Source organism: Callospermophilus lateralis, chromosome 19 (genome assembly GCF_048772815.1).
Source record: "Callospermophilus lateralis isolate mCalLat2 chromosome 19, mCalLat2.hap1, whole genome shotgun sequence".
NCBI lineage: Eukaryota > Metazoa > Chordata > Mammalia > Rodentia > Sciuridae > Callospermophilus > Callospermophilus lateralis.
The window spans coordinates 26,741,925-26,757,002 of NC_135323.1; the positions used below are offsets into that span (position 1 = coordinate 26,741,925).

A 15,078-nucleotide genomic window follows, 5' to 3' on the forward strand; every position below is an offset into this window, starting at 1 on the left:
CCCAGGATGACCTGTGCTGGCTGTTTCAAAGCCCTGCCCTCCCATCCGGGGATGGGCAGAGAAAAGAGCTAGTCACACCTCCAACACAGGCCCCAGGACTAGGGGTCTTCAGAGGGCCATGAGGGCCAGGCCACCTCCCCCAGCTGTGTGTACCTCCCCCAGCTTCCCTAGCCCAGTGTCCACCACAAGGCCTGACTCGCCTGCATTTCCCAGCTTCAGTTCCCTCATCTATAAAATACCCACCTGCCAGGTTGTTCTCAGAACTAGAGATGCTGAAATGAGCCAGCACTACATTCAGCTTTGAGGAAATTGTTGGCCGACAGACAGTGCAGGCCCGACAGGAGCAGGCCCTTACAGGATTGCAGGTGCGGGCCTTCGGGTGACTCCCTGACCACCCCACACAGAACACTACTGCTGACATGTCACTTGGAGGGGGCCAGAAGTACCAAAGAGATGAGGTCAATGTTTGATCAGGATTTCAACTTAGGGGGTCTAATATGAAACTTAGAAAGGATGAAAATAAGTAAGATATATTTAATAAAAAGATAAGAGCGACTGAACAAGCAGGGTTGGGGCTGCTGTCGGATCTCCCACAGTGCCTGTGATAGTGATTGAAGCCAGACTGTCCCAGCAAATAAGATATGCAAAATTCCTAACCAGGTAGGGGCTCCAGTGGCTTTCCCAAGGCCTCTGTCAATCCTTTGATGGTCAAATGATTCCAGAAAGATTTGTCCTTCGTGCAGGCTTATCTCCACAGGGACCAGCTTTGCCCCTCCTTAACTAGCCACTGCCCATGTAGGAGGAGCAGCTCTTCACACACCCCATGGCCTCTGGACAAGAGAATCTTCTGCAAGATTTGCAACTCCACTCGGCTCCACGGTGGCTTTGCATTTTGGGGAAGGACCCACCAGGAGAGATCTGGAGGCCGTGGGCCAGCAGCAGTGCTTGGGGAAGTGGTGAGGCCGTGTTCATTAATGAATTTAGCTTTCCATTTCACCCTCCTAACTGGGGCCGGTCTCAGGGAATCATCAGAGGAGCCTCCATTCCTAAATCATCATTTTTTTTTTTTTTTTTTTTGTCCCGGGTCCATAGGCACACTTCACCCTGAACTGCAACCCTTATCCTATCTCGAGGCGGCGCTGCATCCACCCACCTTCAGGACTGTTCTGCGTGTGACTAAAGTCAGAGCGGGAGGTTTCTGTACAGGCAAAAGATCAGCGAGGGACTCGGGGTTCCTCTTGCATTTGGCCTTCTGCAGACCTGTTCTTGGCCAAGGCCAAGGCAATGGGCCCTTGGCTCTTGAAACTTCCACCCAGCAGAGCTCACTGCCCCCCTCTCCTCATCCTAGAAACACCCTTGGGGCGGAGCCTATCTCTTCGGAGCCACGGTCCGCTCTAAGCAACATTCATGTAGGATGGCGGACAGCCACGTGGGGAGGGGGCGGGGCTGCCCCGGCAGACACCAGGCTATGTACACACACTGGGTATGGGGATGGCTGCTCCGCCTCAGACGGCGGACGCCAGCTTCCTCTTGGTGCTCTCGCTGCAGCGGTGCAGGATGAGGTCGGCGCTGGGTCGCGGGGGCACCGCGGGCTGCGGCTTCGCACGCTGACTCTGCGGATTCTCCCCTGCAGGAGGACCACCGGCGGGTCAGAGGCCCCGCCCGCCTCCCAGCCCTTGGCTCCGCCCGCCCTCCGCTCCCGCCTTCTCGCCCTCACACTCCATTTGGCTCCGCCCGCTGGGTCACCCCGGCTATCGCGCCCTCGGGCCACGCCTCTAGTCCGTGGTCCCGCCTGTCCTGTAGAGCTCGCTCCGCCCTCTAGCCCCGCCCCGTCTTGCCCCGCCCATGGCTCGCCCTGCCCCGCGCCGCCCCGCACTCACCCCGAGGGCTCCCTGCACTCTGCGGCCCTGGCTGCGCCAGGCGGCGACGCTGCTGCAGGAAACGGACGCTGTTGCGGCGATAGGCGTCCTGGCTGAGGCGCTTCCGCGACCGCTGGTGGATACTGTGCGCGTTGCGGATGGTCGACCTGGCCCAGCAGGAAGGGGCGTCGTCAGAACGCTGGCCCCGCCGCGCCGGCGTCCCTGCTGCTAGGGACACCTAGTGGGCACCTCCCCGCCCCGGGGTCCAAAGACTCTCCCCGCCCCGGGGTCCAAAGACTGGCTGGAGGGAGCGGGGAGCGCCTGGAGGTCCTGCACGGCCCGGGCGGAGACATGCACCTGCCTGGGTCATGAACACTTATCCCTGACCCGCTGCAGAGCCCAGGCCACCTTCCACGCACCTTGCTGGCCTTCCCCTTCCCCGTGTTCACCGACCACCCCTAAGGCCACTGAACATCAGCGACGTCGCCTCTACCTCACGTCCCCGCGGCCCTCCCCGTGCCTGCCGCGCCCAGCCCCACGATCCTCGCACACCTGCGGGGCGGCGCCCCTCGGCCCTTGATCTGGCGCTGGGCCTGGGCCGGGTCCTGTCCCGACTTCTGCAGGTACATGGACGGGAAGTAGCCAGTGACATCCTCCTTCCTGCAACAGAGGCAGCCCTTGAGGCCCTGGCAGAAGTGGGGGGCTCCGGGAAGGCGGGTTAGGAGGCTGCGGGCAACCCAGGACCCCCCCCCTCCCGTTTCCCCACCCGCCCCGCGCAGCCCCCCCCCCCCCCAGCTCTTCTTCCAACGAGGAAGGGGAAGGACGTTAGGTGGAGGGTGCTGGTCCCACAAGGGCCTGGCGCTTGCTATAGGACATCTGCAGAATTGTATGGTCAGCGTTTCCTTTTGTGGTGATGGCCTTTTGTGTCCTATGAAAGTCATATTCTTCTCTGCCTTCTTCCAAACAGCTTTTAGGTTTTACCCTGGGTGAAAACCTGTGATCCGTTCAAAATGAACGTGATCGTGTGAGGCGGGATCTCGGCTTTCCTGCTTCTCCCCATAGGACTATCCAGCTGTTCCTGCAGGTTCCTGGCAGGGCTTCCTCTCCACCCCCAATACTGGATTTGGGAGTGAAAGCAAAACTCTGCACAGCACAGAAGACCCAGGCGAAGCCTAACCTTCTTGATGGGGAGAGACTCACAGGAAGATTCTTGGGGTGCGAGCTGGGGTGTTAACTGGAGAAATGCTGCCTCAAAACCAGCCCCCAGCCCAGGGCCAGGCTCGGATGTGTGTTGTGACCACAGCCTTGAGCCCAGGTGGCCCAGGGCTCTGAAAACACAGGCTCTGGGAGGCCCCCTGGCTCCAGAGAGTCTGTTTTCCTCAGAACCAGAAAAAAATACTATTGACATTCCTTAGAAAAAGCCTGGAGAGGAATCTAATGAAAGTCTTCAAAGCAAGAGGAATGACTTGGTCACCTGTGCCTTTGTCACACGTGACAAAACTGGTGGATCGGCCAGGAAGAGACCCTAAGTCACAAAGGGACGCATACCCCTTTGGACCAGTACAGTGAACCCCACAGGACAGGCAGGATGAGCTCATCTCCCAGCCCCGGCTACTGTGATGAAAATAGCCCAGAGAGGGGTAGTGGCTCACCCAGAGTCACTCAGCCAAGCCAGCTCAGAGCCCAGGCAGTTTCTGCCCAGGCCAGTGCTGACTCAGGTAGGCACTGCAGTGGGGAGGTGCTCTCCTACCTGACCACCCACCAGCCGTCCAGGAGCTTATGAATGACCTCAATGGTTTCCCCCTGGGACAGAGACATCTCGTCCTCCTCTACAGCAGTGTAGGCTTTGATGGTGACGTAGGGCTCACCTGGTGGGTGACAGGGCCACAGGACATGATGTGAGGTCCGCCCAGCATGAGGATCACCATCCCTGTCCTCACTCCTACACCCTGCTCCTTCTTGGTCTCCCTCTGCAGGTGCCTCCTGCCACCCACTGCTGGGGTCCACTCTGGCCTTCAACCCTCTGCCCACTATGCCCAGTGAATTGCCTCCCACCCACTACCACCCGCACCAGAGATGAGGAGTCTCATAGCTACCAAGGCCTGGCCAGGCACCCAGATGTGAAAAGTGGGTAGGGGAGCACCCATGCCCGTGGCACTCAGAACCACGCAGTGCTGGCCCAGGGTTGGCACCTGAGGCCGACAGGCCTTTGCTAGGCATTGGGTTTTTTTTTTTTTTTTTTTTTTGGGGGGGGTAGTACCAGGGATTGAACCCAGGGGCACTCGACCACTGAGCCCCATCCCCAGTATTTAGAGACAGGGTCTCACTGAGTTGCTGAGGCTGGCTTTGAACTTGCGATCCTCCTGCCTCAGCCTCTGGAGCTGCTGGGATTACAGGCTAGCACCACTGCGCCCAGCCCTTTTCTAGTTTTTACCGAGGAGCCATAAATCACCCCCACCCACCATCAGATGGTGAGCTTCCTGGGCTTTAAAACATGATCAAACATCCTGGCTCCTCCAAGCCCCCTGCCGGCCCCATCAGCCCTGGGCTTCCCGGTTCCACTTCTGGGCAGCGGTGGCACCATCTGCAGGCAGCTCTCCTCCCCAAGCCCCAGGACTTCCTGCTGGGCCAGCCCCAGGCGGCCACACTGTGACCCTGGCTGACCTCCTCCCAGGTTCCCTGTCTCGACCAAGGACACCATGATCCACAAGGCCCCGAGCCAGAGGATGGGCCTCTGCCTCTGCCCACCTGGCAATTGGGCCCAAACCCAAAGCAGTCACCCTGGCCTCTGCACATCCCGGGCCCTTCCTCCAGCAGTCCCTTGGCCTGGCAGGGCGGGGTCACCTGCATAGTTGGGCTCTGGGTCCTCTGCCTCATCGGGACTGTCCAGGGGCTCCAGGAAGGACGCTGGCACCCAGCCACGCTTGGCCTTCATTTGGCAGAACCACCAGCCTGTGCCGGGGACATGGGGAGGTAAGAGGTGGGGACGCAGCCTGCCTCAGCCATCAGAGTGAGGACACAGACCCACAGACACCCAGTGCACAGATCCCACAGTGTCACCTCCACGCCCACAGGCTCCGCGTCACAGCGCCGAGCCCCCTTCAAATGAGCTGTGTCCCCCATATACGGCCCCCGTGGCCCCCCATGGAACTCGCGCATGGACATGGCCCCTGCCTGTGGGCCAGGCCCGGGGGCCCCAGGCTGCCTGGCCTTGGTGGGATGGTGGCTGCGGGGCCTGAGGCCTGCAGCAGGGTGGGGAGCTGACCGCTCTCGATCTTCTCCACCACCTCCACGATGTCCCCTGTGGCCACGGCCATCTCCGAGGCCGAGTTCTTCCCGTGGTCGGCGATGGCCCGGTACGTCTGCAGGATGATGGGGCCCGTGATATCTGGGGCAGGGGAGGGCGGGGTGAGGAGCAGGGAAGGTGTCCTCCGCACAGGTCACCAGGGCCGCACTGTCCGCCCCCCACCCCGCAATGCCAGGCTGCCCGGTGGGTGGAGGTGGGCAGAGAGCCTGGCAGCCCTGCGTCACCCAGGGACCCGCCTTCCCAACACTGGCCCATCCCCCGGGGCCCTTCTCAGCTGCTGGAGGTGGCCCCCAGTGGCCTTCTCCAGCATGAACCAGGATCCGCTGGGGTCCCCGGGACCTTGCAGGTCAGGTGCCTCTGGAGGGACTTCAGTCCCCACATCAGCCAGCCCCAGACGCTGCCCCCGCTGCTGCTTGCTATGAGCTCAGTCCTCCCCCAAATTCTAACCCTGGGCCTCAGAATGCGACAGTATGTGGACATGGGGCCAAGCTAAAATGAGGCCACAGGGTGGACCTGCCGCAGTCCACCTGCATCCTCGCAAGGAAAGACACCCGGATGTGTAGGGAGTCCAGAGAAGGCCGGAGGGGGCCAGCAAGCTATGCAGAGCCCCCAGGAGACCAGCCTGCTGGCCCCTTGACCCTGGGCCTCCAGCCTGGGAACCGGGAGAAAGTCCACTCCTGCTGTGCACATCCCTCAGGCCACGGTGCCTCGTGTCTCAGACAACAGGCACCACTGGTCTCCGGGCCTCATGGAGGCCTCGCTCGGCTGAGGACGTCTGCTGCTGAGCTGCCCGGGCCACGCTGGGGAGCCCAAGTCCCCCTGCACGGATGGGTGGCCTGGGCAGGAGGCTGAAGTCACGTCAGACTCAATGGCACAGCCGTTCCCACCTCCTGTCCCTACAGAGGTGGTGACCTGGCTGGTATTCTTTTCTCTTTCTTTCTTTCAAGACGGGATCTCATCACATTGCCCAGGCTGCCCTTGAACCCCCGAGGTCACATGCGCCCCCTGCCTCGGCCACCCCCGCACTGCCACCCCTCCCCCACCCCCATTGGACAATCCAGACTAGAAACAGTCACACCCTTGTGTCACCCGTGAAGGTCACTTTGGCTCCCAACACCTGTTCATTCACTCAGTCACACGTGTCCCCCAGGCTGCTGGGAGCAGGGGCTGTGCGGGGCTCTGCAGCCACGGGGTGGAGACACACCACCACCCGCACAGTGTCCCCCGGAGACCCAACTCTTCTGTGGGACAACAGGAGCCCGCACAGCCCGCTCTCCCCAGCTGCTGTCTCCCCTGCCGGCCCCAAGCTCTGGGTCCCTGACCACGTGGGCAGTACCCAGTACCCTGCTCCCGACCCGCCCTCTCACCTGCCGCGTTACTCTTGCCATCTTTGGGCATCAGGTATGTCTCTGGCTTCTTCACCCTAAGAAGAGAACAGCCTGGGTCAGACCCTGGGCCTCCCACTGGTGAAGGGAAGACTCTGGGCAGACCTGCAGGAGGACTTCCCAGGAGCTAAGAAATGAGGGGAATTGTCAACGCAGGGAACAGTAGAGGCTAATCCGGGAGGGAGGCCTTGGGGAACCACCAGGGCTTCTGCTGGGTCAGCCCAAGGGAGGGGCGCGCAGAGGGCTGGCAGCCCCCCGCAGCCCCCGGGAGGCAGAGGCCCTCCGCTCCCGGCTGGGTGACCCCACACACTGGTGGCTGCGGGTGCTCCTTCCCTGGGACCTCAAGAGCCTCCTCGTTCCTACCACCTCCTCCCGCCTTGGAGCTACCCTCCGTAGGACCAGGCGGCAAGTTCAAGTCTGGGGCGGTGCCATCAGGCTCTGCCTCCCCTTAGGGACAGACCTGTCCTCCAGGCCCGGCCCTGAGTTTGGTGATCAGAGAGGAACTGAGAGAGGCCCCTTGCCCCGGCTGCTTGGAACTCACTCAGCCTCCCAGGTGGCTCCATGCAGGGCCTGGGTACAGGAGCCCAAGACCCGCTCAGCACCCCGCGTCCCTGAAGGACACTGCACCTGGCATGACACCCATCCCTCCGTCCTCACCCCCCATCACAGATGCATTCAGAGGGCGGAGGGGCCACTCCTGGTCCACAGGCAGAAGGCCACAGGGTCAGGACGAGACCCAGGACTTTGGGCTTCCCTCAGCACCAGGGGCTCAGAGGAGTCCAGGTGGACGTGTGGCTTTGTCTCCTGGGCCAGATGACGCCACCTGGGTTGGCACCTGCCTCCTCCTTTCCAGCTGTGTGACTGGGGCAGGTCACTTGCCCTCTCTGAGCTTGGGGCTTCTGGTCTGTAAAATGGGGCAGACCCCACTGCCCTCCAGGCCCACTCCCACCTTCCCGCTCCTGCCTGGTGGGCGGAGGCGGCCACTTACTGGCTGTCCGAGGGGAGCTTGAGGTCCTCCGGGCGCACCTTGAAGAAGTCCAGGAGGTGTGGGCAGCGGGAGATCTTGGCGGGCAGCCCCATGAGCGCATTGCAGTACTCGGTCAGCGTGCCCTGGCGGCTCTCTGCCGCCCGCTGGCCATCAAACCACCTGGGAGCTGGCCGGAGGGGACGAGGGACCAAAGGCGTGAGCACACCCACAAGGTCTAGTCCAAGGGGAGTGCAGGCAGGGACCGTGGAGGGGGGCAGGGGCCTGGCGGTGGCCCAGCACCCTCACCTGGGAGGTGGGGGATGATCCTGCTCTCGGGGTTGATCTCTCCGGCCTCGATGGGGAACATTTCTTTTAACAATTTCTAGAAGAAGGAGGGAAGATGCCGAGGACCTGGCCCCCTCGGACCCCTCGGGCCAGGGATGTCCAGGCCTGGATCCCTCCTCCTCGCCGGCCCTCACCCAGGTCACCAGGGAATCCTTTCCCCTCCACCCCCGTCTGTGCTGGCCCCGGTCAGGGCACCCGGCCGCGCGGCCTCCACCTCCCTCCTTCTCTCTCCCACCCACCCGGCCGTGCTGTGAGCGCTCCCAGCAGTGGGGACACGCGGTGGCTAACACTTCTTCGAAGATAAATAGCTTGGCCTAAACTGTGGGCCGGGGACCTGGGTTCTGAGGTTCCCCAGGACAGCGGGTGGGCCCCTCCCAAGGACAGAGCCGCGTGGGCTGGTGTCCCCTGCCCACCCCACACTCACGTGGAACTCGTAGATCTCGGTGAAGCGCCGGTACACCACCTTCTCGGACAGGTCCTGCCACTTCACCAGGAACATGTACACCTGCGGGGACCACGGGGACAGTCACCTCACTCAGCCTCCCGGATGGGGCTGCCATGAGCCACTGAGGAAGTTGAAGGTTGGGGTGTGGGCGCCCTGGGGGGCCTGGGCCACAGAAGCACAGCCTCGTGGACAGAGGAGTGTCACTCTCCAGCGCTGGGACCAGGAATGTTCCAGAATATTTCCCCAAATCTCAGGCAGAAGGCTTGGTCCCCATGCAGCGCTGTCCTGGGGTGGGGCAATTGGATCACGAGGGCCCTGACGTCCTCGGTGGACTGCCCCCTGACAGCTGGATGGGGTCCCCCTTTGGTGGGAACGCCTGGGAGCGGTCCCTGGGCCATGCCCCTGGGGACCATGTCCTGTCCCTGGCTCTCTTGGGTTTCCGCCCTGCTTCCCAGCGCCAGGAGCGCAGCGGCTTAGCTCTGCCTCTGCCGTGCCCTTCTGCCACGATGGCCTGCCTCACCCCGGGACGGGGGTCATGGCGTCCGCCAATTGGGGACCGAACCTCCGAAACCAGGAGCCCCAAATAAACCTTTCCTCCTTGGTCACAGTGACGAGAAGCTACTGACACGTGAGGCAAGAAGGCAGCTCCCACTGGGGTTTGGCTGTGGCCTGTCCCTGAGGGCTCAATCGTTGGGAGCTTAGTCCCCAGTGTGAGGGTGTCAGGAGCTGGTGGGACCCTTAAGAGGTGGAGGCTCGTAGGAGGGCTTAGGCACTGGGAAAGGATGAAGATGGTTCTTGTGGAACCTTTTGATCAGCTCTTGTAAGACTGAGGTAGCTCTCCGGCTTCTTGTCCTGCCATATGACCTCTCTCCTCTCTCTTGTGCTGCAACCACTGTGATGCCATCCGCCATGACACCCTCCCCAGAGCTGACGCCAAGATGTTTGGACTTTCAGCCTCCTCACCTGAGAGCTCAGCTAATCCCTCTTCTTCCTAACTACCCAGCCTCAGGCATTTTGTTCTAGTAATGACAAATGAACAGATACAGTGTCTCTGACATTAATTCAGATTCCTCATCTCGTCGTATAAATTAGAGAGAAAAGTAGGCCCTCACCCCTAAAGCTGGTGTGGGTGTCACACAAAGTTGGGAACAAAAAGGGGTGTGCCCCAGCCATGGAAGAACTCAGTAAGATGAGGTACAACTGCATTCCTACAAAATGTCCAGACCAGACAGATCCAGAGAGACAGACAGGAGAGGCGTGTGGTGACTGGGGCTTCGATGGAGGGAGTGGCTGCCCACAGGTGCAGACTCTTCTGGGCGGAGGTGTGGCGGAGAGGTTTCAAGTTGACTTGGGCAACGACTGCACAACTGCAAACACACTTGAAACCTTTGGATTGGGTGGCCTGTGAGTTACAGCTCCATAAAACCATTCACAAAACAATTCAGTATGAAAACACAACTCTGCAAAACGTTAGGAGGACATTCTTCAGCGTGCAAGGAGCAAATCACTGATGCGTGTCGCAGCGCAGTGGGGTCTGCAAGTCGCCGTGCCAGGCACGAAAGGCCACCGCTGTCTGAACCCACATCCAGGACGTCCTGCATCAGCAGGGCTGCCGGGAGGGGCAGGAAGTAAGGACAGGGATGGCCGCTGGGGTGGGGAGAGATGGGGAGTGAAGCACCTTCTGGACCCGGATGCAGTTTGGGTCACACAGAGACCAGCCCCCTCCAAACCCAGCAGAGGCACCTTGGAGATTGGTGGATTTCACTTGATGTAAATTTGGGATCAAAACAGGAAAAACTAGAATACTGAGCGGTAGTTAATGACGTGCTGAGGGATCCAGGACAAAGCCGACAGTGTTTGCGATGTGCTTTGAATTGCACCAAAAATAAAATGAACAGACAGGAGTGGGACGTCACTCAGGTGTGGAGCCCTGGTTCAGCCCTCAGGAGGCCCTGGGCTCCATCCCCAGGCACCAAAAAGGAAAAAAAAGTGTAAGACACAGGATGATAAAGCCAGTACAGGAAAGTATTCACTAGTGTGTGTGTGTGTGTGTGTGTGTGTGTGTGTGTGTGTTTTGATACCAGGGATTGAACCTGGGGTGTTCAACCCCTGAGCCCCAGCCCCTGTTGTTATTGATTTTTGAGCAGGGTCTGGCTGTGTTGCCCAGGCTCCGGGCTTGGTCTTGGACTCCTGGACTCCAAAAAGCAATCCTCCTGCCTCAGTCTCCAAGCAGCTGGGACCACAGGTGCACGGCAGTACGACCCTGAACCCAGCTTCAATGGGTATTTGCACACGAACTTTCATATGTCAACAGCAGGGAAATAGAAGGGACCCAAATGTCTAAAATACGTATGTGGGTAAACAAAATGTGGTCCATGCACATAATGGAAAGTTATTCGACCATGAAAAGAAAGGAAATTCTGACCCATGTCACAAAGCAGATGGACCCGGGGGCCGGCATGCGAAGGAGGCAGCCAGGCGCTGGAGGTCAGGACGGCACACTTCCGCTCACGCCAGGTTCCTAACGGTGGCCAAAGGCAGGCAGCAAGCTGTAGGTGGTGGCTGTGGGGCCAGAGGGGGACACCAGGAGGTGCTCTTTACTGTGTGGAGGTTCAACCTGAGATAATGAAAGCTTCTGCAGACGGGTGGTGGCCCCGGGGGAGGGGGAACAAGAGAGTGCGCTCAACCCTGGGAGCTGTGCCCTTAAAGATGGTTGAAATGGCAACTTTCATTTAGTGAGGACCTAAGTAACTCAGCAAGACCCTGTCTCTAAATAAAATATAAAAAAAGGAGGCTGGGGATGTGGCTCAGCGATTAGGCACCCCTAGGTTCAATCCCCAGTACCAAAAAAAAGCAAAAATTGTGTAACACACACACACACACACACACACACACACACACACACACACACGATGTCCGCAGCGCCCCCATGACTGGCTTTTTTTTTTGAGAGAGGCTCTTGCTAAATTGCTGAGACTGGCCTTGAACTTGTGGTCTTCCTGTCTCAGCCTCTGGAGTTGCTGGGACTACAGGCTTGCACCCACTCGGCCTGGCTAATTGTTGTATCTTGTTACTAATTATTGTGTTAATCTCTCACTGAGCCTAATTTATATGTCAAACCTTATATCATAGGTATATACGTACAGGACACGTCAGGTTCTGTACTGTCCCCAAATTGCAGGTATCCCCTGGGGGTCCTGGAACCCATCCCAAAGGACTAAAGGAGACTTGAGTAATGAAAGTAGTTGTAACCCACTGGGTGAACCAGGAACCCAGGTGCCCACATGGACATAAGTGAGCAAACAAATGAGGAGGGAGATCTTGACAGTCAAGTGCAGGCAGAATGGCGGTTTATAAAATTACTCTCAGGAGGGCTCCAGTCGTTTGGGCAAGGGTCCTTGGGAACAGGACAGTCCCGTCATTTCCGTCACTCTCTCCAGAGGTTGGCTACCAATGACAAAGGGGAAAACAGAAGCTTGGCCACAGATCACCTTGGAAGACAGCCCAAGAGCTAGAGCTAGAGCCAAAAGTCCCTTCTGCAAAAGTGGGACCAGCTGAAACTGCAGGCACCTGCCAGGTCGCAGGAGCCTGGAGTGGCCTCCAAGACGTCCCTGCCCAGGCCAAATCTCATGGAGGTATTTGATGAACCCAGATGGACATTCCACAGAGCACCTGGCCTGCCCTCTCCCAAGTGCCAAAGTTGAGAAGGACAAAGACCCGTGAAGAAGGCTCGGGGGATCTGCTCCGCTGGCCGAGTGTCCACCTCGATGCACGGGGTTTGGTCCCCACCCCCACCCCCCAAAAGAATGATCCAGATTAAAGAAGACGGTGATGGCTGATTGGTCACAGACGGCGTGCTGAGCCTGAAGACACTGTAACGCCGAGGACTCCTGCGTGCAGTCTGTGGCCTGGGGACTGGGGCCTGTCAACACCGATTCCTTGACTTTGGCTGGCGGCCACCGTAGTCATGTAACACGGGGCACCTAGAGTTCATGGCAACGGAATCCGGAGCCTCCAGGCCACCCCGAGATAACTCAGATAATCTGACTCAGAGGCGGGGGAGGAGGAGGGTGCGGGAGGAAGAGTCGTGGTCTTGGCCCCTGTGCTAAACTGACACAAGTGTCACAATCTACTAAGCAGGGGACCTCCCTGGCTCCTCTGGGCTTGGGGATCCAGTGACAGGGTGGCATGTCTGGACAGGACGGGGACATTTTTGCTCCCCCTGTTGGTGTGGCCCTGAGGAGTTAGACTGTATGTAACTGACACCAGGAGCAGCTGGGACAGCCTGGCTGGGGGCCACCGGGTGCCAGGCCGCAGGGCAGTGGTGGGCAGGAGTGACTGCAGCCAGGACAGCCCACGTCCACCGCGACCTGGCCGACCATGGCCACCAGCCCAAGACCCTGAGACCCCATCCTCACTGGTGCAGGTGGCCCCTGTGTGGCGAGGTGACATCACCGTCCCCCACGGCACGTCCACCAAGTGGCCACGTGCAGTGCTGCAGGGTACTCACGTAGTGCTGGCTGGGGACAAAGCGCTTCTCGAAGCCCAGGAGGGCGACGTGGCGGATGAAGGTGTCCCCCATGGCTGGCAGCGGCGCGGGTTTGGCCTCCCCAGGAGCCGCCCAGGCTGGGCCTTAAATGTGCTGGAAAGAGGAAGTTGGTGGCGACTGTCCCCACTGGGTGGGGACGGGGTGGGGGGGGGGTGGCGCAGGAAGGGCTTCGCTGCTTCTTTCAGTTTCTAGGGAATTTTTTGAAGTTCCGACAGGGGGGTAAGGGGACGGGGACAGAGACGGGCAGCCACAGGGCATGGGCCAGGCACTCACAGCAGGATGGCTCAACCTCTCCCACCTCCCAGGGAGGCCCACAGGTGGCCCTGGTGTCCACGTGGCCCAGCCCAGGGCCTGTCTCCTGTGGGACACCCACTGATCCCACCTCAGGGCCCTGGCACTGTGGCAACCCGGTTTCATCTTCCCACATCTGTGACCCCATCCTCATTTCCTGCACGTTGGCCAATGTCACCCCCACTGAGAGGCCTTTCTTGATAATGTCACACAGAACAGGACGCTTCGCCCCCCACCTTCCTGCTCAACTGTTGTCCCCAGCGCCCATCTTGATGTGTCACCAACTTCACTTCTCTGCTGGCGAGAGCGTGCGTCCTGGAGGGCAGGCCCTGGCCCCTCTGTCAAGGGCTCTGGTCCCACCCTACGCACAGAGGGCCCTGCAGCATCCGGGCTATAACGCCCTGCTGCTGAGTGACTGAGCTCTCCTTGGAGTGCATGTGCACGTGTGAGACACGCCCCCTGAGGAGCATGCGGGAACCATCACAGCCGGGATGCGTATGGCACAGCTCTGAGTGAAGCCCAAGTTCTGATCAGGGAATCTGTCCTTGTGAGCAGTTTCCTGTGTCCCCTCTCTGGGTGTGCCAGGGATCCTGGCACCTGGGTAGGCAGGTCCCACCACATGGAAGGACGGCTTCCTGGAGCACGCGGGGGTGGGGAGGCGACGGCACCTCCTGTAGCACTCAAGGCCTGGCCTGAAAACCACCTAGGCCAGCCTGAGGTGCTGGGAGCCAGGTGACTGCTGGCTCTGGGGCGGGGACAGCAGCAGGGGCTGGACAATGCACCCTTTCTTGAGGGATCCTGGTTCCCTGAGTGAACTCATTGTCTGAACTTCGAGTAAGGTCACGGCTGTCCTTCTGTAAGAGGTTGAAAACAGCCAGGTTCGGTGGCCCATGCCTGCAGTCCCAGAGGCTGGGGAGGCCGAGGGAGGAGGATGTGAGTTCAAGGCCAGCCTCAGCAATAGCGAGGCCCTAAACAGCTCGGTGAAACCCTGTCTCTGAATAAAATGCAAAATAGGGCTGGGGACGTGGCTCCGTGGTCAGTGCCCCTGGGTTCAATCCCTGGTTACTGCCCCCCCCAAAAAACAGAGGTTGAAAACAAATGGGAGATTGAGCAGACCCTAGGCTGGTGGCTTTCCTCCTGCCACCTTAGCTCCACATCCTCTCTGGTCCCGTCGCAGGTGGCCTGGAAGGACCTAGACACAGGACTGCTGCAAGTGGCCTCTGGCCTCAGTACTTCCTTCCCCTCCCCAGGCTTCCTACTCTTGAGTAACTGCCCAGCCAGGCCTTTGGGTCCTGGGGACACCAGGCCTAGCTCAGCTGCCACCCTCCTGCAGCCTCCAGAGACCTGGCCTTGTGCCAGGTAGTGCCAAGAACGTTTGCCCTTGTAGTGACCTCTGTGAGCAGGCCCTCGCCCTTTGTGTCAGGGTGACATGGGATTCATGTGAATGCATGGATGGAGCACTTTGGTGATCAGATTATTATTATTTTTTTAAGGAACTGAAGGCTGGGGGTGTAGTCCAGTAGTCCAGTATGTGCTGAGGACACGCCGGGCCCTGGCTCGGGCCCCAGTACAGTGGGTGAACCCCTTCCCTGCCCCACAAAGAGGGATGAACAAATAGGGAAGGAGATGATGAATACAGATTTTTTTGTGAGGGAGGAGATAAAATTTTAAAAAACTTAAAAATTGTGAAATAGGGCTGGGACGCGGCTCAGCGGCAGGGCACTTACCTAGCGCGTGAGGCCCTGGGCTCCGTCCCCTGCACCACATTAAGTCATTTAAAAAAATGTGAAATATGTAGAAAACTGCAGTTTAGCTAAGCAGTGTATGACTGCTACAGACATCCAGGGAGCTGTCACCTGGGCAATGAGCAATACCCGAGTTCCCCAAGTCCCCAGCAGGAAGGACTCCTGGTCAGGTGCCTTCTCTCCAG

The 15,078-nt window shown here is 59.5% G+C and overlaps 1 protein-coding gene across 1 annotated transcript; it reads right to left on the reverse strand.

Moving 5' to 3' along the window:
- Positions 1–514: 514 nt before the first annotated feature.
- On the reverse strand, positions 515–12,915 carry Ncf1 (neutrophil cytosolic factor 1). The gene is made up of 11 exons (XM_076840283.2): positions 12,819–12,915; positions 8,288–8,368; positions 7,825–7,900; positions 7,540–7,705; positions 6,534–6,589; positions 5,125–5,247; positions 4,704–4,811; positions 3,610–3,727; positions 2,412–2,519; positions 1,881–2,026; positions 515–1,627 (listed from the first exon to the last, which is right to left on the reverse strand). The coding sequence occupies exons 1-11, from the start codon at positions 12,888–12,890 to the stop codon at positions 1,506–1,508; spliced, it is 1,176 nt and encodes a 391-aa protein (XP_076696398.2). The 5' UTR covers positions 12,891–12,915; the 3' UTR covers positions 515–1,505.
- Positions 12,916–15,078: the final 2,163 nt, after the last annotated feature.